Source organism: Ursus americanus, chromosome 31 (genome assembly GCF_024610735.1).
Source record: "Ursus americanus isolate L20-20 chromosome 31, mUrsAme1.1.p, whole genome shotgun sequence".
In the NCBI taxonomy this organism is placed as follows: Eukaryota; Metazoa; Chordata; class Mammalia; order Carnivora; family Ursidae; genus Ursus; species Ursus americanus.
The window spans coordinates 19,809,352-19,833,383 of NC_142157.1; the positions used below are offsets into that span (position 1 = coordinate 19,809,352).

A 24,032-nucleotide genomic window follows, 5' to 3' on the forward strand; every position below is an offset into this window, starting at 1 on the left:
TTCTATGGTCCCATCATATTTTGTGCTCAAATGTAGGAAGAAAATGAAAAAGAAAAACCTTTCCTGTAATTGTGACTATTTCATCTTCTTAATGTACCTTCTCTTTAGACATTTCTTGAAATTAAAAAAAAAAAAACTCAAAAGGAACAAAATTGCTTTGCAAAGGCTTAGTTTGTTTAACGCCACTGAAGTTTTATTTTCTATTTTTCAGTTTATGTTTGTGTATGTACATGTTCTTTTGACTACAAAGAAAAATTAGCTCCAGTTCTAACTAAGCTAAGACAGCTATTAACTTCAACATTCTACCTTATAACTTAGAGCTTTTCTCAAAAGTAATTTCAATGAACTCTCCCCTGCACCACCACCAATTAAGTCCTCCTCCTGTAACTTAAAGAATTTTCTCACCATTCTGTCACTCAGGAAACATAGGCCCCTTTAACTTTGGTGAGATTTGATTTGCTGAATGACCCCCAGTGAAGTTAAAAAGAGCCAAGATAACTCATTAAAAATATGACCCCTAAAATCCTTAGGGCTCCTGAATGCTGATGAAAAGAAATCCATGAATTCACAGAAAATATTATTTTACCCTTCTTTTTAACCTCAAGTCTCTATGTTACTTCCATGCTAGCACTCAGAATAATGATCCCTCAGCTCATAAAACTGAAGAACTAAGTACACTTTCTTGCCACTAGCGGGTTAGCATAAAAGAGGACAAAGCAATGCACAACGATCATCTACAGAACATAGTAAATAGCACATAGTGAAAAATAAAATCTACCAGCATTTGAACCCATATCAAACTTTTCAATGAGTAATTCATGGAAATTTAATATGTATGGTCTGATCCATAAAGTAAATCTATAAATAGATGGTCTAGTTGATCAAAAGAACTGTATTTCAGCCAAATCTCCTTTAAACATCTTTCTATTTTTTCCTTTTTTTTTTTTTTTTTTCAATTCTTAAGGGAATGATACCAACCACACATGATAGAGGGTTTTAATTTAGGGTCAAAAAGTAGTGATTTTGCATAGAGTGAACAATCTGTCTAGATTGCACAGGTAATTCTATCTTTTGCTCCCACTCAACCCTTACCCCAAATCTTCCACTTCACAAATTCCTGTTATTATGTATTAATATATTGTTCCCCTTGTTTATATTTAAGCTTCTTGAGATACTGATAATAATCTGTCTTATTTTTCTAATGAGTGTTTGTTTTTAATTAAACATTTCACTGATCTACTACATAATAATATACTTAGGGTAATCATATGCTTTATCTTCCAAACTGGGATATTTTGAGAGTGAAAGGAGAGCTACTGAAAATTACCTGGGATAGGTTATACAAGGACTCTCCCATGCAAAAGAGATTTCCATTATCCTATGATTATCACAAATCCGTGCAGATCTCTCCAAAGTAGTACTATCATCACACTCTAAACATACATTACACTTCTGTGGTTAGAGACTGATCTAAATCTTCTCTATGGCAATGGTCCTAACCAAAACTACCAAATGATATCCTAGAGTTGTTATTTTAAAAATGAAGCCAGGAAGACAGGAATTTGGGCAGGCAGGCACACAAGGTTAACAATTATGTTAAAGGTTGCTATAAAACCCATACAGATGTGAGGTTGAGTAGTGAACAAATTTTAGAGTATCTAAGACCGGTTTGGGAAAAGGTAGGTATGGTCACTGAGTCTTGATGCTGAGGTGATATCTGTGACAGCTGGCGCATCATTGAATCTTCCAGAAATCAAACAGACCAAGGCCTTTCCCCTCTCCCTTACCTCACTTAAAGGCTAATGACATACCACGTTGTAGAGTTTCGGGTTTAAAATATATTGATTCAACAACTCTATACCTTATCCAAAGTTCACCATGGTAAGTGTGGTTACCACCTGTCATCATACAATGTTATCACAATATTATTGACTATATTCCCTATGCTGTACTTTTCATCTCTATGACTTGTTTATAACTGGAAAATTGTACCTCTTAATCTTCTTCATCTATTTCACTCATTCCCCTGCCCAACTCCCCTCTGGCAACCACCAATTTGTTCACTGTACTAAAGAGTCTGGGTTTTCTTTGTTAGTTTGTTTTGTTTTTTAGATTCCATATATAAATGAAATAATATGGTTTTTGTCTTTTTCTGACCTATTCACTTAGTATAATACAGTCTCGGTCCATCCATTTTGTTGCAAATAGGAAAAACTCATTCCTTTTCTGTGGTTCTGTATACATATATCTATAGATACCTATAGATACACACACACGCACACACCCCACATCTTCTTTATCCATTCATCTATTGATGGGGATGGGGGTTGCTTCCATATCTTGGCTATTGTAAATAATGCTGCAATAAATATAGGATGCATATATCTTTTCTCTAACGGGTATTTTATGCACATACAATGAGTTATTCATTATGGAGGACACAAAATAAATTGTAGTTGTGTCCTACCTTCAGGGTAGTGGTAAAAAGTGACAAGTACCAGAAGAATGTAGAGAAAGACATCGATATTTTAAAATTATGAATAATAAAAAGTCATGAATAAGAGCAAAAAAGATAATGTGGATGATAACATGCATTTATATTTGCTTGATGAGAAATATTTTAAGGGCAAAACTAAATTTAGCAATGGTGTTAGAAAGCTTGTCCTGAGAAAAGAAGAATGATGTCCTCAGAAGAGGAGGAGGATGCCCAGAAATCACAGCTGGGGGCTTGCAGAGAGGCAAGTAAAAGAGTATAACAGACACGTTTAATGGGGACAAAAACTGGTTCTTGGGAAGTAAAATTTTAGATATCATAATGGTTTGTGGCCTTCCAAAGCTCAATGTTACTGAGAAAAACCTTATTCTTCAGGATTTAATTAATCCTATGGTCTTTAAATCACATAAGCAGCACTGACTTGGAGTTCTTAAAAATTACATAAAGTGTAAGCAAGGTGAGTGCTACAAAATGTTGGTTAATGAATGGCGCTGACTAGAGAAACCTCTCTTGATTGATTGCTCAATATTAAAGTCATCATGAAAGATGGCCACTGTGTGTCTTTGGCTGCCATTAGCTGTCTTTATCGATACTGTTTATATTTGATCTTAAGAGATTTTGTGCATAATTTGGGCTATGAGAACTAAATAAAATTTATATGTATTTTTAATTTAATTCTACAGAAGTTACACAAACCATCATGTCAATTACTGAAAATAAAATATCAACAATGCCTGAATGAATATATAACAGCTCAGCTGACATTTTTTCCCATATCAAGCAAAATTTAAAAGTTAAATTCATTAAAAATTATCTTTAAGAATTTAATTTTAAAGTGTTTTGCTTTTGTTTTTCAAAAAGCAATTTGAATTATTTTTAAATTTGATTACACTGCTATTACTAGTGTTTACACAGGTAACTAATTTCCAAATACAATTTGATGTTATTACAATTTATTTATTGTAAATAGATTACAAGTTACTCAATAAATGTGGTTATAAAGTTAAGTTAAAGCTACAGTTGGCCCAGGCACTATGTGCTCTAGAACATTCCACCACAGCCTGCATTCAAGCCTAGCCACCTCACCAATGTGATCCTCATGTGAAGTTACCAAGAATACCCTGGACAGCACCTACACCATCTCTAACTACCTCACAAAAGTGGCCCTAGTACAGCATACTCTGGAACTCCCTGCCAGACCACATCTCTATCAGCTTTGGCTGGCCTGCCAAGGCAGATACAGCAAAGTGTGTCCTGGGCAGCTCCAGCCATCTTACTAAGGTGGTTCCTGGCACAGCATACCCAGGAACCCCAGAGTCTTACGCTTGGTCCAGTTCCATGTATCCTGTCAATGTAGCACTGACACAGCTCACCTGACAAAGCCACCAAGGACATACAATTTACACAGGGGATGTTCCTACCCAAGGCCAATTCTTCAACAGTAGCTATTCTACTTAATTTGTAGAAACAAAAATGGAAAGTCAAACAAAATAAGGAGACAGAAAACTAAGTCCCAAACAAAAGAACAAGATAAAACCCAGGAAAAAAAAGACATAAAGAAAAGAAATAAGTAATGTTCCTCACGAAGAGTTCAAAGTAATGGTCAGAAATGCTCTCCAGACTCTGGAGAAGAACAAAGGAACACAGTGAGAATTTGAACAGAGTTAGAAAGTTTGTGAAAGGATGCATCAAAGCTAAAAAAATGCAATAACTAAAATAGGAATATACTAGAGGGAATCGATAGCAATTTAAATGATGCAAAAAAAAAATGGATCAGTGATCTGGAAGACAGGGTAGTGGACATTACCCACTCAGAACAGAAAATAGAAAAAAAAAATTTAAAAATGAGGATAGTTTAAGGGAGCTCTGGGACAACATTAAGCATACTAGCATTCACATCATAGGCGTCCCAGAAGAACAGGAGAAAGAGAAAGAGAGAGAGAGAGAAAGAAAGGGGCAGAAAACTTATTTGAAGAAATAATAGCTGAAAACTGCCCTAACATGTGGAAGGAATAGGACATCCAAGTCCAAGAAGCCCAGAGCATTCCAAACAAAATGAACTCAAAGAGATCTACACATAGTATAATTAAAATGGCAAACATTAGAGAGAATCTTAAAGGAAGCAAGAAAAAAATCAATAGTCACATACATGGGAAACCCCATAAGACTATTAGCTGATTTTTCAGCATAAGCCTTACAAGACAGAAGGGAGTGGCAGGATATATTTTAAGTACTGAAATGGAAAGACAACCAGAAATACTGTACCCGGGAAGGTTATCACTTGGAACTCAAAAAGAAATAAAGTTTCCCAGATAAACAAAAACTAAAGGAGCTCATCTTCATTAATAAAGCCTTACAAGAAATGCTAAAGGGTCTTCTTTCAGTGGAAAAGTAAAGGTCATAACTAGAAATTAAAAACAAAATATATAAAATTTTTCCCTGATACCGGCAAATATATAGTAAAGACAGCAGATCAGTCACTTAAAAAGCTAGTATTGGGATTAAAACACAAAAATAGTAAAATCAACTATAATAAATAGGTAAAGTTAATAAAGTACTGAAAGGATACAAAATATAAAAAACATATAAAAATGACATCAAAAACATAAAACACGAAGGGGAGTAAAAAGGTAATACTTTTAGAATGTGTTTGAACTTAAGTGACTATCAAATTAAACAGATGCTCTAGATACAGGTTGATATCTATGCACCTTATGGCAACTACAAACCGAACACACTAGATACACAAAAAATACAGAGGAAAAAAACCCAAACGTAACACTAAAGAAAACCATCAAACCACAAAGGAAAAGAACCCGAGAAGAAGGCAGGAACAGAGAAGAACTACAAAAAGAAAACAAAAACAAACAACCTAAAATGGCAATAAGTACATACTTAGCAATAATTACTTTAAATGTAAATGGACTAAATGCTCCAATCAGAAAACATTAGGTGAATGGATAAAAAACAAACAAAAACGAAAAAACAAGACCCATCTATATGCTGTTTGCAAGAGACTCACTTCAGATCTAAAACACACACAGATTAAAAATGAAGGGATAGAAAAAGATATTCTGTGCAAATGGAAATGAAAAGAGTGCTGGAATAGCAACAGAGACACAAAATAGACTTTAAAACAAAGACTGTAACAAAATGCAAAGAACATTGCATTATAATAAAGAAGTCAACCAAGAGGACACAGAATTCATAAATATTTATGTACCCAGCATAGGGGCACCAACTATATAAAGCAAATATTAATAGCCCAAAAGGGAGAAATTGACAGTAATGTAATAATAGTATACAACTTTAATACCCTATTCACATCAACAGATAGATCACCCTGACAGAAAATCCATAATGAAACAATGGCTTTAAATGACACATTAGACCAGATTGACTTAATAGATATGTAGACAACATTGCATCCAAAAGAATAATAATATACATTCTTCTCAAATGCACAGGGACCATTCTCCAGGATAGTTCACATGAAGAAAAAAATGAAAAAGCAAAAATGTAAAGGCTAAACAACATGCTACTAAACAACCAATGAATCAACAAAGAAATCAAACAAGAAATCAAAAATATCTTGAGAAACATGAAAATGGAAATACAACTTTCCAAACTCTATGGGACGCAGCAAGAACTGTTCTAAAAGAGAAACTCATTAGCAATACAGGTCTATCTCACACAAGAAAAATCCCAAGTCAACAATTTAACTTTACCCTAAGGGAACAAAAACAAAAACAAAACAAAAACAAAAACAAAGGAAGTCCAAAGTTAGCAGTAGGAAGGGAATTAAAAGATTATAGAAGAAAAAAAATGAACTAGAGACTAAAAAACAAAACAAAACAGAAAAACAAAAACAACCCCCCCCACACACACGCAATTCTATTGATCAGTAAAACCAAGAGCTGGTTCTTTGAAAAGACAAATGAAACCTATAAACTACCCATAATCATCAAAAGAGAAAGAGGACCCAAATAAAATCAGAAATGAAAGAGGATAAGTTACAAGTGACACCACAGAACACAAAGAACTATAAGATACTGTCACAATTATATGCAAATTGGAAACCTAGAAAAAAATGGATAAATTTCTAGAAAAGCACAATGTTCCAGGACTGAATCATGAAGATACAGAAGACCTTAGTAGCCAAATATGAATAATGAAAATGAATTAGGGATAACCCCCCCCCAAAAAAAAAACACACAAAAGTCTAGGACTGGACAGCTTCACCGATGTTCTACCAAACATTTAAAGAAGAGTTGGCGGGGCGCCTGGGTGGCACAGCGGTTAAAGCGTCTGCCTTCGGCTCAGGGCGTGATCCCAGCATTATGGGATCGAGCCCCACATCAGGCTCCTCTGCTATGAGCCTGTTTCTTCCTCTCCCACTCCCCCTGCTTGTGTTCCCTCTCTTGCTGGCTGTCTCTCTCTCTGTCAAATAAATAAATAAAATATTAAAAAAAAAAAAAAAGAAGAGTTGGTACCTATACTTCTCAAATTATTCCAAAAAATTGAAGAGGAAGGAGTGCTTCCAAATTCATTTTATAAGGCCAGTAGTACCCTGATAGCAAATCCAAAAACACCCACAAAAGGAATATCACATGCCAGTATCTCTGATGAACACAGATGCAAAACCCCTCCACGAAATATTAGCAAGCCTAATTCAACACACATTAGAAGGAGCATACATTATAATAAAATGGGATTTATGTCAGGGATGGAAGAATGGTTCAACACTCACAAATCAACATGATACAGCACATCAACAAAATGAAGGATAAAACTCATGATTTTTCTCAGAAGATGTAGAAAAAGCATATCACAAAATTCTACTTCCATTCATGATAACAACTCTCCACAAAGTGTATACAGAAGGAACGTATCTCAACACAATAAACGACATATATGTCAAACCCACAGCTAACATCGTACTCAATGGCGAAAAACTGAAAGCTTGCCCTTGAAGCTCAGAAACAAGACAAGGATGCCCATATTCAATATAGTATTAGAAGTCCTAGTCACAGCAATTAGGCAATATTTAAAAAAAAAAAAGCCACATTGGAAAGGAAGAAGTAAAACTGTCACAATTTGCAGATGGTATTACACTATATGTAGAAAACCCTAAAGACTCCAACAAAAATAACTATTAGAATAAATGAATTCAGTAAAGTTGTATAAAATTATACACATACAATATACATATAAGAATATGTTTTAATATACATATTAATACATTAACTTACAGAAATTTATTGTTTCTGTATACTAACAACTATGAGAAAAAGAAATTAATGAAGCAATCTCATTTAAAACTGCATCAAAATAAATAAAAAGCCTAGGAATAAGTTTAACCACGGAGGTGAAAGTCTTGTATTCTGAAAACTATAAAACGCTGATGGAAGCAAGTGAAGATGACACAAATAAATGGTAAAATATACCGTGCTCACGGATAGGAAGAGTTAATATTGTTAAAATGTCCATACTACTCAAAGCAATCTACAGATTCAATACAATTCCTATCAATATACCAATGATATTCCTTACATAACTAGAACAAAGAATCCTTAAAATTTGTATGAAACCATGAAAGACTCAAAATAGCCAACATAACCTTGACAGAGAACAAAGCTGGAGGTATAACAGTCCCTAATTTCAAGCTATATTACAATGCTATATTAATCAAAACGGTATGGTACTGGCACAAAAACAGACACATAGATCAATGAAATAGAGACCCCAGAAATAAACCCACACATATATGGTCAATTAATCTATGACAAAGGAGGAAAGAATAAACAAGGAAGAAAAGAAATTCTCTTCAATAAATGATTTTGGGAAAACTGGACAGCTACATGTAGAAGAATGAAATTTAACTGCTACCTTACACCATACGCAAAAATAAATTCAAAATGGACTTAAGACTTAAATGTAAAACCTGAAACCATAAAACTCCTAGAAGAAATCACAGACAATAAACTTTTGACATTGGTCTTAGCAACATTTTTTTTTTTTTTGGACCAATCTCCTAAGGCAAGGGCAACAAAAGGCTAAAATAAACAAATGAAATTATATCAAAGTAAAAATGTTTTGCACAGTGAAGGAAACTGTCAAAAAGGCAACCTACTCAATGGGAGAAGCTATTTGCAAATCATACATTCAATAAGGGGTTAACATCCAAAATACATAAAGAATGTATACAACTTAATACTAAAAAAAGCAATCTGATTGAAAAGTGGGTAGAGAACTTCAACAGACATTTTTCCAAGAAAGACATACAGATGTCTAACAGGTATGTGAAAAGTTGCTCAACATCACTAAACATCAGGGAAATATGCAAAACACACCAGCCAGACTATTATCAAAAAGACAAAAAAATAATAAATACTGGGGAGTCCGCGGAGAAAAGGGAACTCCAATGCACTGTTAGTGGGAATGTAAATTGGTACAGCTGCTATGGAAAACATTATAGAGGCTCTTCAAAAAATTAAAAATAGACTACCTGTAATCCAGCAATTTCACTTCTGTTTATTTATCCAAAGAAAATGAACACACCAATTGAAGATATATATGCACCCTATGTTTATTGCAGCAGTATTTACAACAGCCACGATCTGGAAGCGACCTAAGCATCAGTGATAAATGCATAACCAAGATGTAGTAGGTCTATACAATGGAATACTACTCAACCATAAAAATGAATGAGATCTTGCCATTTGCAACAACATGGATGGACTTAGAGGCTATTACGCTAAGCGAAATAAGTCAGAAAAAGAAAAAAAACCAACTATGATTTCACTTATACATAAAATCTAAAAAACAAAACTAAAACAACTCACAGGTACAAGAAGCAAACTGTAGGTCACCAGAGGAGTATGAGTTGGGGGCAACAGATAAATTTGGTAAACTGGATTAATAGGTATAAACTTCCAGTTATAAAAAAGAAAATAAGTCACGGGGATGTAATGTATGGCACAGGGAATACAGTCAATAATATTGAAGTAACTTCACATAGTAACAGATGATAACTGGACTTATCACAGGGATCATTCTGTAACATGTAAAAATACCAAATCACTATGATATATACTTGAAACTAATATTATCTTGTATATCAATTATACTTCAATAAAATATATTTTATTGAAGTATAATAAAATATAATACTTAAATACATTCATAAAATATAGTATTTCCCCCCAAAAGGACAAAAGGTAAAGATAAGTTAATACATCAGAAACAACTGAAAATTATCAAAATAAATGTAAGCAACATTGTGTTAAAAGTAACTTCACAGTATCAGATATAAACTGAAGAGTTAAATGAATTCTTACTTTATTACTTTCATTAATATTCTATCTTTAGTTACTGATAATTGGTAAACTCAAGGTCTGCTGAATATATCTTATGCTTCCCTACATACATGTGTTCTCTTATTTGAAGTGCCCTCCCTTCTTTCCTCTCTTTACCTAAATCCTTCTTAACTGTCAAAATCGAGTTCAATTTTTTTCTTGTTTCCTCTAAACGCTTTCAGTTTATAAACATGTTAATAGCTTTTGAATTCCTAGAATATTAAATGTTTTTTGTATGTAACTGCCATTTAATTACGCATTGCTTGTACTTTCACTCATTCAACTGGAGTACCTACTGTATGTTAGGCACTCTGCGACAGCTGGAAATAGGACAATAACAAGGCAGATGCAGTCTCTGTGTCATTAAAGCTCCCCAGTCATTGGAAAATAGAACTTTATACACAGAGTCATCCTGCAGCGTAACAGGACCACGAAAAAAGACCCAGTGGTGTGGGAATACAATGCCACTCAGTGAGGACATAACCTTGGAGAGGTTCTGGTTCCAAGAACACAGCACAGGAAGTCTTAAGCCACCTTCTCAGAAATAGGATAATTTCAGAAATAGGACGATTAAATATTGAAGAACACCCAGGGACTAATGGGAGAGCTCTGGCTGTTTCTGACAGAAGAACTGAACGGCATACTGCTGTTTTTTTGCAAATAGTTAATTCCACTCTAAACTCAGAAGCTCCATGTCAGCCAGGAGTGTGTTTAATAGAAACTCAGTAAAGATCTGTTTGAACGCATGAATTAGAAGCAAGGGGTGGACAGAATGGGGACTGAGCTGGAACTTAGTATTTGCAAAGGAAAGTTGTAGCCCTCAAACAAACAGATTGATAGTTAGCAATAGACTGTATAAGTTAGTGCATAGTATATCCCAGAGTGCCCAGATTTTCTTTATGTGTCACATATTGCTATCCATAGAAGTGGAATCACAGCAGAATTTGCAGAAGGCTTTCATTTAAACAATTTACATATTAATAGAAAATATTCCTGATTTCTTTAGAAGATGTGAAGAGATGCACTAATCTGGGAAATGTGAATTTAAGCCTAAATATTTTCTTCATTGTTGAATAGGTTTTAAAGATTTGTTTTAACTGAAATTCACCAAAGACTACAAAAGGAATATGTGATATATTCATCTCTTACAGAGCAATGATTGCTAACATTATTAGAATTTTGTTTACTTTCATAATGCATATGAGGGTGAATCACTGGGGTTTTCTCTACTTGGACTCTGTGATCTATAATTAGTAAACACAGATTGCCAATCTTGTAGCAGCCTGAGTCAGAGATGTGATTTCAGTTAGAATAATCAGCCCACAGATAAGCAATTCTAACTTATTTTGGCAGAAGCCTGTGTCACAAACTGCACAGAAAATTAACAGAGCAGACATTAAAAATTAACTGAAGAGAACTTATGAATTCCAAAAGATTTACTACCATGGGCTGAAGACTATTATGATTTTTCAGGCAATGTCCTTAAAAAAATGAAATGTTGTGGGAGAACAAAGGACTGTTTTCCCATGATAAATTTGTTTGAAACAGTTAGAATGCAAACATCATCAGGAAACAAACACGTGAAATTAACTGGCACATGGGATTCCTACAGAGACCAACTCTGTACACAATGGCACCTATGACTTTTCTGTGGACAAATGAACAGTAAACCCGTGAAGCGACTAGCTAATTACATCTTTTTTTTTTTAAGATTTTAACTATGTTTAATACTTTTGCTTCTGTTAAATTACAATTTTTATTTCTTTACAAATTTCCCTCAAACTGTTTTTTTTTAAATGTTTTTTTAATATATTATGTTAGTCACCATACAGTACATCCCTGGTTTCTGATGTAAAGTTCGATGATTCATTAGTTGCGTATAACACCCAGTGCACCATGCAACACGTGCCCTCCTTACTACCCGTCACCGGTCTATCCCATTCCCCCATAGCTAATTACATCTTAAACTAGGTAAATTACAATATTGTTTTTCTTTTCTGCCTTCACCCCTATTTGACATTACGCAGAAAATCGATAGCTATGGCTACATAGGATATTTGAAAAAACAGCCCCATAATCTGGGTGAGAAATCTCAATATACTAATCCGCTAGCAGTCAGTCTGTAAATCGCTGACAGTACCTGGCTGTAAGCCTGATATCTAGCCCCCTGAACCAGCTCTTTGCTGTGACATCACCTGCGCCTATGTACAATTAGCCTGTTCTGAACTTGGTTCAGATAAAATGTTACCTTTGGTGTCTTTGTGCCTCAGTTATTGAGAACTGAAAGCACACTGATTTTTCTTAATAAGTAAAGGTAAACGCTGACCACATAAGACAGGTATCCTTATAAAATTAAAAAATTCGAGACTCCTTATATATACAATATTGGTTTTCAAGAGACTGTAACACGGATGAGAGAAATACATCTTTATTTTCACTACTTTTAACTAAAATTTTGTGTTTTCTTTAATCATGACTGCAAGCAACAGATCATGGTATTGGTAGTACCTGTGACCTTCTCACCAATAATCATAAAAAATGTTTTAATATCACATTACGGTGCTGGGGGTATCTTAAAAATATCATTTATGCTTATTAGTCCTTCAAAGTTATGATAGTTATTCCATCCTCCTTCAGATCTTGTCACTTAACATACATTTCCTAAGTCAAAATTTGGGATTTTAAAAATATTTTAATAATTCGTTGGTGTTCCCTTGGTAATTCTAGCATTTTGTTTCATACATTTAAAACAGTGTTATGAGAACTAAGAATTTCATCAGGCTGCCAAAGAGATCTGTGGCACACGGAAACACATATACACACATGGTTAAGAACAGCTGATGGTGGGCCACATGGGAGGCTCAGTGGTCTCTGTTTTCAGAGGGAAAAATTGTTATTGGCCAAGTCTGATCATACTAAAAAGCCAAGAGAGAGGCAGATTCCCAAAGAATAGATGTTTGCAACGGTTTTGAAGATTTCATGTTTGAACAAAAATTCATATAATTAAGAAGTTTTATCTAGTTAGCTTTGCTCTTATAAACAATCAAATTACATTGTTTCTAATTCATTCTTTCCTCACTAACATTAAAACGCAGCTATTAAATATGAGTTTGAAATTTCTGAATTATGTTAGATGTGAGGCAGAATGATTTAGATAAATATAATTACCGTTACAAGCTGTTGAGAAGCTAAGTTAGAAAACTAATGAAAGTATAATAGTTGTTGAACACAAAGTAATCACTTCCCCTCTCTAACGTATGTGGATCACAACCACTGGAAAACACGGATGGTCAGTAACATCACTGCTTCCTGGATATGAGACTGTTTTAAACTCTAACAGCAGAAGTTGAATGCAGTGGCTTGGAGGATGTATTTGGGAGTTGGAATTAGCTTTTAATGCTGATGATACCATTTACCATTCATGTGACCTGGGTCTCCATTTTGTGGCCTGAAAAATTAGGACAAAATATCTACCTCGCAAATTTATTCTGAGGATTAAATGAGTTAACAAGTGTAAAAGAATTAGCACATCATATGGAAAAAGGGAATCAGTTCATAACTGGGAACTGATCACAAGAGTGGCAGCAGTAGTGGGAAGAGAAATGGAAGGAAGGTAGCAGAAAGGGTATGAAAATACTATTCTTTAGGGACTCCTGGGTGGCTTAGTCGTTAAACATCTGCCTTCAGCTCAGGAAGTGATCCCAGGGTTCTGGGATTGAGCCCTACATTGGGCTCCTGCCCTGGGAGCCTGCTTCTTCCTCTCCCACTCCCCCTGCTTGTGTTCCCTTTCTTGCTGGCTGTCTCTCTCTCCGTCAAATAAATAAATAAAAATTTTTTTTAAAAAGTTCAAAAAAAGAGAAAATACTATTCTTTAGATTCTTTAGAATTGGCCATATGATTCTCTTGAGAGCAAAACTACTGGAATCAATTAAAACTGTTAGCATCTTAACGGAAACCCTCTCTTCATGACACAAGGGACTCAGGGACACTGGCTGCTCAAGGGCCGTTATGGATAGCATTTGAGGCATCTGAAAGAGGTAAATGATGTGGGTGAGGGGAAACAAGAACTTTAGAAAAATCTGAGTCAGAAATAAGCCTGGAACAAATATTGCTACATTCTCCAAGATGATAAAAAGGAACATTGATTTTCTATAAATTTCCATAAATGAGCTTGTGGCAACTAACTTTCATAAAATTCTGGAGGTGATGATACCTTATGTGCTAGAGTTTAAATGCAAAAATCAAAGTTATTTCTCCCTCAGTGTGGTCCGGGTCAATAACAGCATATAGCCAAAATTACGTAGATTGAAGTGCTAACATGCTGAAACAATTCTGGAAAAGAAACTGAAGTTTGGCACTAAAGACTGAGCTTAATGGATTGACGGTCTAAAATCTGTAAGACAGTCTTTGGGAAATCAATTTTCTATACCCAGATTCTACGTATCCTCTCCATCCATGTTCCCTACATTCTTTTCTCTGAAGTAATGAATAAAATGCCAAGATGACTAAAATAGTATCAGATGTTCAGTAGGCTGAAGAGATCAAAATACGCCTAAACCCGAAAATGTATCTGACACGCTCCACAGTTGGACACCTGTAGTGTTAGCAATTAGTTGTAAGTCTCCTCAGATAGGGCTGTGGTGAGCATGTGTGTAGGGGATGGCGTAGTGGTGACTCAGGAAGGACAGGGAATGTTCGCTTTTGTCAGTTAACCCCTACACACGACTGAGGTTCACTGTTCACGAGATTCTAGAGAATAAGAACAGAGCCAGAAACACCACAGTCTTCTAAGTAGGCGAAGGAATCTGGCCTTTCCTTTGTTGATTTGACATTTTTCACTGCCTATTGAACAAAATCTGTATTTCCATATTGAAAAGGATCTTCAGATAGAATTTCCAGGTAGACAAATATCAGAGCTCTAAATGAGAAGTCAGAAAAAAAAAAAACTGGTTTCATATTCTTTTTCTTAAAATACCATGTGAGCTGGGGCAAGAAATATAACCTCCCAATCTTAGCCCCTTCATCTGTAAATGAATAGTTTAGATTAAACAAATTACAGGCGACCCCATCTGCTCTAAAATTCTCTGAACCCACTAAGCAAGATAAAACAATGAACTAATTTAGTAATGGTCTTTCAGCATAACTAGGTTGCTATAATCAGGAGGACTCTCCTGAAATACATTATTTTTCTCCACTTCTGGCTTGAATATATTATTTTTTTCTATCATTACAGCGTAACAGCCCTGAATGCCTTCAGTCAAATATATTAAAATTCCCTACAGCACACAGTCATCTTGATTAAAATATCAACAGTTTATTACAGATGGAGTAGTTCCAAAACATCATAATGCTTTTCAGGTAGCAGGTGTTCCTGAATTTTATTCAAATGGCTAGCTGGAAAGATGCAAAAATCTTTTGTTTCCTGATGAGGCAAGACAGACTTTAACCCATGAAAAAAAATTGTCAAACACAAGTGAATTTAAAAACTTCTCTAAAACTCTTCTTCGGGTATTAAAATCTACATATTACTCATCGTTAATTAACCCCATCACAAAACAAGTCACTAGAAAAAAAGGTAAAATTAAATATATTTGTAAAACCAAGTTGGCTTTCATGTAATACAACTTTGTTCCAGCCCTGAGCACTTGTTTCATTTTTTGTTTTAAATCTTAGATGGTATGAAAAGCAATACCTTTAAATTTAATGAGAAATTTAATACTGAATGTAAATAAGTAAAAGGTAAGTAAACATGATAAATGTTATCAAGAACGAGTATACTGTTAAAAAAAAAAAAAGGAATTACTAAATTCAGAAGAAGACCCGGCCAACGTATTTTAATTTAAACTATCAACATCCAATTTTCCCTCATAGAAAGACAGAAACAAAAATGATTATATAACATTCTAATCTTAATTTTAATATCACCTGAGTTCAGGTCCTAGCTCATCCACTTACTTATAACTTTGAACTTAATACTTAAGTCCCTCTAAGTTTTGATTGATTCACCATAAACAAAGGCAATGAAATCATAGAAATCACAACCAGTTCCCACAGACTAAATTCCACTCACAAAGTGGTTCGGCCCAAGAAATGAGTGATAGTTATATCCTTCTATGTGGTAAATTATTCGATTTTATTTTTAAAATTAGTTATATTTTAAAAAGTTCTTTCTCTTGAAAAATTCATTATATTGTGTGTGGGTTGTTTTGGTTTTTTTACATATATAACTAAAGCAAACTCATAGGAAAGAAAAAATAATTTCTCAATAAAATACTTTTCCATCTTTTTGTAATTCACCCACCACTTCAAGACACAAAGATTACATTTGTTCCAGATGCATTACTTTAGTGGAAATTAGTTCTCATGTGACTATAACCAAGAAATATAGAAGAAAAATATAGTATATCAAATAGGTAAAATTATGCTGTTCTTTACTAAATGCTTTCTAAACAAACAGCTTTGCTTTCCTGGTATTTCCCTTAATTCGCTCCTTTATTACTGGGGTAGTTTAAGAATCACACATATCCATGCTAGGAACTATTACTCGTTCTGTTTTCCTAAAAAAAAAAAAAAAAAAAAAAAAAAAAAATTCCATGATTTCATCCAATGAAAATGGATCTCACTAAAATAGAATCTGCATTTCATTAAAAAAGCAGAACTCATTAGTATCAGTGAAAAACTCCTTGGAACCGGGGTGAGGGTAAAAACGTAACTTTTGGATGGAAACATACCTAGATTCAAAGTCCCAGTCTGTCATTGACTGGTTATGTAGCCATAGGATGGCTAGGTTACTCCTATGAGAGACCCCTTTACCCACCCCCCAGTAAAATGGGGCTCCTATTCTTTAACTCAGAGGGTTGTGTTAAGAATGACATGAAACGATATTAAGTGTTCATGTTCAATAAATGTTGTATAGTTGGTCTTCAATGAATGCATCTACTATTGTGGTCGTGACGCGTAATCAACACGACCCTTTAAAACTACATTGTCATTAAATTATTGCTCAATGGTTGCATGCCTTTTACATCTGATTGCATGTATATATTTCAGAGTTAAGATTACAAATTTTCCATATCAGACTTTTTATTGAATTATAATTTACATACAATATTATATTAGTTTCAGGTGTATAGCATAGTGATTCGATATTTTTACATATCATGAAATGATCACCTGGAGAGGTCTAGTTACCACCCGTTAGTGTACAAACTTACAACAATGTTATTGACTATATTCCCTAAGCTGTACATTCCATCCCTGTGAGTTATTTTATAACTGGAAGTTTGTACCTCTTAATCCCCTTTGCCTATTTCAACTCTCCCCTGACTCCCTCCCCTCTGGCAATCACTAGTTTGTTATCTGTGAGTCTCTCTTTCTGTTCTGTTTTGTTCATTTGCTTTTTTAGGTTCTGCCCGTAAGTGAAATCATATGGTACTTGTCTTTCTCTGACTTACTCACTTAGCACAATGCCCTCAAGGTGCATCTGTGTTGTTGCAAATGGCAAGATTTCATTCTTTTTTTTTTTTTTAATGGCTGAACAATATTCTATTATATAAATATACCACATACTCTTCACATTTATCTATCAATAGACACTTAGGTTACTTCTGTATCTTGGCTATTGTAAATAATGCTGTGATAAACACAGGCATGCATATATATTTTCCAATCAGTGTTTTTGCTTTCTTTGTATAAATACCCGTAGGTGGAATTGCTGGATCAGATGGTAGTTCCATTTTTAATTTTTTGAGGAAGACTTCATACTGTTTTCCACAGTGGCTGCACAAGTTTGCATTCCCACCAGCAGGGCAGGAGGGTCCCCACATCCACACCAACACTTGTTATTTCTTGTGTTTTTGATAAAAGCCATTCTGACGGGTGCGAGGTGATAGCTCACTGAGGTTTTGATTAGACAGCATATAGAAGAATCTTGTTTTTCTTATCCACTTAGCCACCCTATGTCTTTTGATTGAAGAGTAGTTCATTTACACTTCAAGTAATTATTGATAGGTCTGTACTTACTGTCATCCTGTTAATTGTTTTCTGGCCGTTCTTGTTGTTCATCTCTGTTCTTTTCTTGGCTTGCTCCTTTGTGTTTGTTTTCTTTCTATTTATATTCCTTTGTCTTTTACTTTTGTGTTCTTAACTGGAAGTTTTCTCTTTGTGGTTTCTGTGAGGTTCACATATAACACGCACATAATAGTTTCCTTTAAGTTGATAGTAAGTTAATTTTGAACATGCTCCGAAGCTTTGTATGTTTACGTTCCTCCCCGGGATTTTATATTTTTGATGATACATTTCGCATCTTTTTTATTTTATTTATCCCTTAACGAATTACTGTAGTTTTAATTAATTTTACTACTTTTGTCTTTTACCCTCCATATTCACTTTGTAAGTTGTTGATCCACTACCTCGATAACTTGTCTTTTCCAGTTAGATTTTAAACTCTCCTATGTTTTCCTAAACTCTCATATGTTTTCCTACTAGTAACTGGTGCCTTTTTCTTTTTAGCTTAGAAAACTCTCTTTAACATTCTTTATATGGTCGGGCTTAGTGGTAATGAACTCCTTTAGCTTCTGCTTCCTGGAAAACTGTTAATCTCCTCTTCAATTCTGAGTGATAAGATTGCCAGGTAGAGAATTCTTGGGTGGGAGTTATTCCCCTTCAGCACTTGGAATGTATCATGCCATGCATACCCTCCTGACCTGTAAAGTTCCTGCTGAGAAAACCTGTGTATAGCCTTATAATGGTTCCCTTTTATACAGTGTGTTGCTTTTCTCTTGCTTTTAATATCCTCTCTTTATTATTAACTTCTACCATTTTGATTATAACGTGTCTCAGTGTGTTTCTCTTTGGGTTCATCTTTTCTCTCTCTCTTTTTTTTTAAGATTCGTTTATTTGAGAGAGAGAGAGCAGAGGGAGGGGCAGAGGGAGACAATCTTCAAGCAGACTTCCCCCTGAGTGTGCAGCCCCATATGGGGCTCGATCCCACAACCCATGAGATCACAACCTGAGCCAAAACCAAGAGCTGGTCGCTCAAATGACTGAGCCACCCAGGCACCCCTGGGTTCACCTTATTTGGAACTCTCTGGGTTTTCTGGACTTGAATATGTGTTTCCTTCCTGGAATTAGGGAAGTTTTCTGCCAGTATTTCTTCGAGAATTTTTCTGGCCCTTTTTCTCTCTCTCCTCCTCCTGGACTGCTATAATGAAAATGTTATTCTGCTCGATACTGTCCCAGAGGTCCCTTAAGGCATCCTGTCTTTTTAAAATTCTTTTTTGCTTTCATTTTCCCGCTGTGATTGGGGGTTTTCCAGTGCTGTATTTCTGGTTCACAGATTCATGCTTCTATTCCATCCGTTCTGCTGTTGAACCCCTATAGGGTATTTCTCAGCGCAGTTTTATCTTCTGCTTGGTATTTTCTTCTATTTTCTACCTCTTTGTGGAAGCTCTTGCTGTGTTCATCCACTCTTCTCCCGAGATCAGTGAGCAATCTTTATGGCCATTACTATGAATTCTTTATTAAGAGTGTTGCTTATCTCAGTTTCATTAAGGTCTTTCTCTGAGGATTTTCCTTGCTGTTCGGTTTGGAATAAATTCCTCTCTCTCCTCATTTTGCTTCTCTCTATTTCTCTCTGTATATTAGGTGAAATGACCACCCCCCTCAGTCTTGAAAGTGTGGTCTTATGTAGGAGTTGTTCCATGCGATCCAGAACCACCATCTCCCCTGGCCACCAGAACCAGGCACTCTACGGGCTGCGGGAGTAATCTGGGCTATTACGAAAGGGCCACAGCTGCTGTGCAGGGAGATCAGGGCTCACATCACTTACCCACCCCCATTGTGCACAGGGTGGGCGGGGTTCAGGGCATTCATGTGTCCTGGTTGTGGCTTGGCTGCTGCATGGGGAAGACAGCTCCTGGCACTCGCTGGCCTTGTTGCAGCTCCGATAATGCACAGGGTGAGTGGAACGTGGGGTGCTTCTCCCAGCCTGGTTATGTGGTGGGGAGTGCAGACCATGCCCTCCATGTGTTAGCTGGAGGGAGGACACCAAAAATGGCACACATCTGTTCCATCACCAGGAAGTGAGGATGAGTGACAAAAATGGCACACACCAGCACTTCCATCCCTGGATAAAGTCCCTGCAGGTTCCTGCCTCCCTGGCAGTCATTTTAAAATTAGTAAGTGGATCTCCGCTGCTTATGATCTAGGTACTTTTCAGTAGTTGCTCTTGTGCTAGATCTCAGTGTGAGTAGGTTTGCATGTGAGCCCTTGTAGAGTGGGGTATATGTTCCTTTTAGTTAGATGATTCTCTTGGTCTTTAACTCATTTATTTTTCAAATCAGACATTTGGCGGGCTCATCTTATTGGTGCTAGCCCTCAAGGTCAGGGTGCCTGATGTGGGGAACAAGCCCTTCATTCCTTGAGGGAGAATTCCAAATTTGGGGGATCCTTCCCAATTGGTGGGGTCACTGCCTCTGGGGTAGGGTCCCAGGAGGATATATGTCTGCCTCTCCTGTCCTTCTCCAAGCGTCTCTTTTGTCTTTTCTTGTGGAAATGCTAGCCATCTAGTTCTCGGAGTTTTTTTGTTTGTTTGTTTGTTTGTTTGTTTGTTTACAGAGGAAAATTATTATAGACGTAGCTATAAATTTGTTGTGTTCATGGAAGGAGCTACGTTTAGGGTCTTCCTACACTGTCATCTTGAACCACCCCCTCCTTCCCAGACTAGAATTTATTGCTGTGCATGCAACCCATAACAGTCATTCCTTCATAAGAACTGTCCCAAAAAGGGGTGCCTTGAGCCTGACAGTGGGCTCTGGGAGGGACACCTCTCCATTCCTGCAGTCCCTTCTGTGAAGAGCTCAGAGAGATATAAAGGCTACAACTTTAAGGTCTTGCTCTCAAGATTTTATGACCTACCTGTTGAAATAGAATAAATATAAATGAACCTTTGGTGAGAAAGAAGACTTTCTGGAGCTGTGAGGGACACTCTAAGAAGGAGTAATCGTGGTGGGCAGAAGTGGTCAAAGAAAGTTTTGTGAAAAGCTGAATCTGCCAGATTGTGTTAGGTTTGGTATGGAGGCAAAAGAGGAAAACACAGAAGGAGACATTCCTGAGAATAGACAGGGGAGACCGAGCCAGAGGCAACACATGCATAAATTGAGACCATTTCAAAAGAGAGAAGTAAAGAAAGAAATAAAAGGCAGAATCCCTGCCCCTATTGTGTTTGCCATCTGGCTAGGATGCTTTCAACTTAATGAGCAGGTTAAAATCCAGCATGATACCACACAGAGCGCAGCCCAAGAAGTACTTTGTAATGCTGATCAAAAATACGTAACATAGGGGCACCTGGGTGGCTCAGTCGTTAAGCGTCTGCCTTCAGCTCTGGGACACGATCCCAGCGTTCTGGGATCGAGCCCCACATCAGGCTCCCTGCTCAGCTGGGAGCCTACTTCTTCCTCTCCCGCTCCCCTTGCTTGTGCTCCCTCTCTCACTGGCTGTCTCTCTCTCTGTGTCAAATAAATAAATAAAAATCTTTAAAAAAATATATGTATCATATTAATTCCCAAAATAGAAAGATTGCCCTAAATCCCTGAATGTAAAATCAATATACACGATGAAAGATTTCTCTTTTGCAATAAATGTCACTAGAGGGGGATAAGTGTGCATTTTTTTTTTAAACCATGTGTTTTTAAAAGTATGGTAGGAAGATAGTTCTTTAAAAATGCTGTTAAATGCCCACAGGAATCAACTGGAAGAACCACAGGGGTTCAACCTGATTTCACAGGAAGATTCATGACGTAAAATAGCTTCATTTTACATTTCAGAGTAATATAAAGTTTGTCACTGGGAGGTAAGAGAGATTAAAGGTGAACATGAGGGAAGCAAATGCTAACAGCAAAATCCACAAAGTGGAGCGAAATCCTTAGAGTGGGAAATCCTCTGCTGTATAACCAAGCACCATGTTCAGTAGTGTACGAGCAGAAGACTCTTGTGAGAACTGCAAGCATGATATGTAAGCTTCTCTATTTAAATATAAGCATAACTCACTGCGGTATTTGCTGCATGTATTTTATTAGGCAGGCATTTCTGATTATAGAAGAACCCGAACTTATAAAGTTAACTCAGGCTTTGGATAAAACACGGACTAGGCAGCCATCAGCTCTTCCCACACTGGAGCTCTTTGGTATTCGAGTCAGGCGCTCTCCAACAGTGCGAGGGCACTTCAGCAAAGCTCGCGTGTGATAAAACAGCAGTGGCCTCTAGAGCGTGTTTTTAAAGTCAGCTTTCTCAGAACTCTAACTAGATTCTCGAAATGAACACACACGCACACGTGCACGCACACACACATGCACACTCATCTCCTTTTTGCTTCTGTTTTAACTTGCCAAAGAGCAAAGGTATATGAACCAAGTCTTATTAATATTAATATTTACTTTGTTATTTTGCTCCCCGAACACTGTCACTTTGTTATACTAAATTAAAGCCCTGACAGAAATATCCAAATAATCCTCACTAAGAAAATGCATTATTGTGTCACAGTTAATTAGCAGTTCAATGTAATCACACCTTGATCATTCTTCTGAACGGTTCAGTCCTTTGCATGGCGTGGTTAGAACCAAAATGTCTAATATTAGTTCCCTTCATGACGGCTCATACAGGAGTTAAAACAGAGAGTTGCTCTCCCTTCAGATGTACAAATAATCTATTTTCTTTTACTGAGAAGGAGAGGGAAGGAAATGCCGAAACAGCGAGAAGAAATTTGTGGGTCTTCGACTAAATGTTATCATAAAAGGAATCTCCAGGACTCAGGGATAACCACGGGGTATGATGTTGAGCTCAAAGCTAGTTCCCATGCCCCGTTGATAACCCCGTAGAGCATTTGAGCCAAAGGAGAAGCTCCCCTTGATGAAAGGAAGCTTCCTCTGGCCAAGTCAGCCGAATTGCGAAAACTCCCTTTGGCCACGGGCTGCCTGCAGGAAACTTCGCTGAGCTCAGAGGCATCCCGGACGAAGGACCTACCTTAATGAGGATCTGAAAGGCCCCCGTGGCTCTTGCAGATATGAAATACCAGAAGCTCAGGGTGCAGGCAGCGCTGGATTCTTGCCACATGGCACTCTTGAGGTGCGCTTCCTCGCCCCGAAGGCCCACTGGAGTAGCCTCCAGATACAAGAAGTGCCCTAAGAAGAAGGACAATGTTCAGAGAGGACAGAAACCACAGCGAGGGGATCATTTTAGCTTTTCCATCTTCGTTAGGGTTTTTAATTATATTTCATAGACTATGAGCTTCCAAAGGCATTTCCATTTGAAACAGAAAGAACATGGAATAGCCCTGCTTCTAGCTCACTGACAGAACAATTTCTAACGGTCTGTGCTTTGAGCAAAGCACTTCAGAGTATGCAGATTAACTGATGTGACACGATATTTATGCTGCCGAATCAAACAGATAATTACAGAAATCGTTTAATGGACAGTTCTTGCAAAACAAGATAGTTCCTATGAAAAATAAAAAAGGAATTACGACATACTTCCAAAAATTCAGTCATCTATTGGGTACATAAATAAAATGCTGAGAATCTTAATATGTAACATGGAAGATACTGAGTTTTATATTTATGTATCCAAATACTCGAAATATTTTATGCATGTACCACTGAGTGTTTGCATGGAGATGAGACCTTCCTTTCTCTGGTGTGGTCAATTTGCCTTGGAGGATTTTGTTGTATCATAGGCCTGAGGAGTTGCTACTCTTTAGAAACCTTCTTTCCTATTCTGAAGCCTCCAGGAATTCAGGGTCCTTTCTTTATTCTGCTAACTCCTTTGTCCTTTGACCAATGAGTCTGAGACAAGACCTCATCTACCCACTGCAAAAACGAGGCATTCCCAACATGTCTGACATGTGTGACCTTACCGTAAATCTGCATGTTACCCTCCATAGTTTCCAAACCTGCTTTCCCTTCATACGTATCATCTCATTTCTCTAATCTCTGCTTGGTACACAGGGAAAACTGGATTCTACCCATTTGCGGATGAGAAATTTGAGAATCTGAAAAGCTACATGATATACTAATGATTCAATGAGAGGCAGAATTCAGGGTCATTAATTATAAACATGGGTCATTTAGGAAAGGTGCCCACTGGCAGCATACATTATCATCTATCTACAGTTATCAGAACAATAT

At 36.5% G+C, this 24,032-nt stretch overlaps 1 protein-coding gene across 4 annotated transcripts in view; it reads right to left on the reverse strand.

Moving 5' to 3' along the window:
* LOC123785611 (MAM and LDL-receptor class A domain-containing protein 1) overlaps positions 1–24,032 on the reverse strand; it is a 660,266-nt gene that overhangs the window by 295,031 nt on the left and 341,203 nt on the right. For all 4 annotated transcript variants that reach the window (XM_087857640.1, XM_087857642.1, XM_087857641.1 and 1 more), the window contains one exon: positions 22,873–23,030. In XM_087857640.1, coding sequence (XP_087713766.1) covers positions 22,873–23,030 — 158 coding nt within the window. The remainder of the gene's footprint in view (positions 1–22,872; positions 23,031–24,032) is intronic.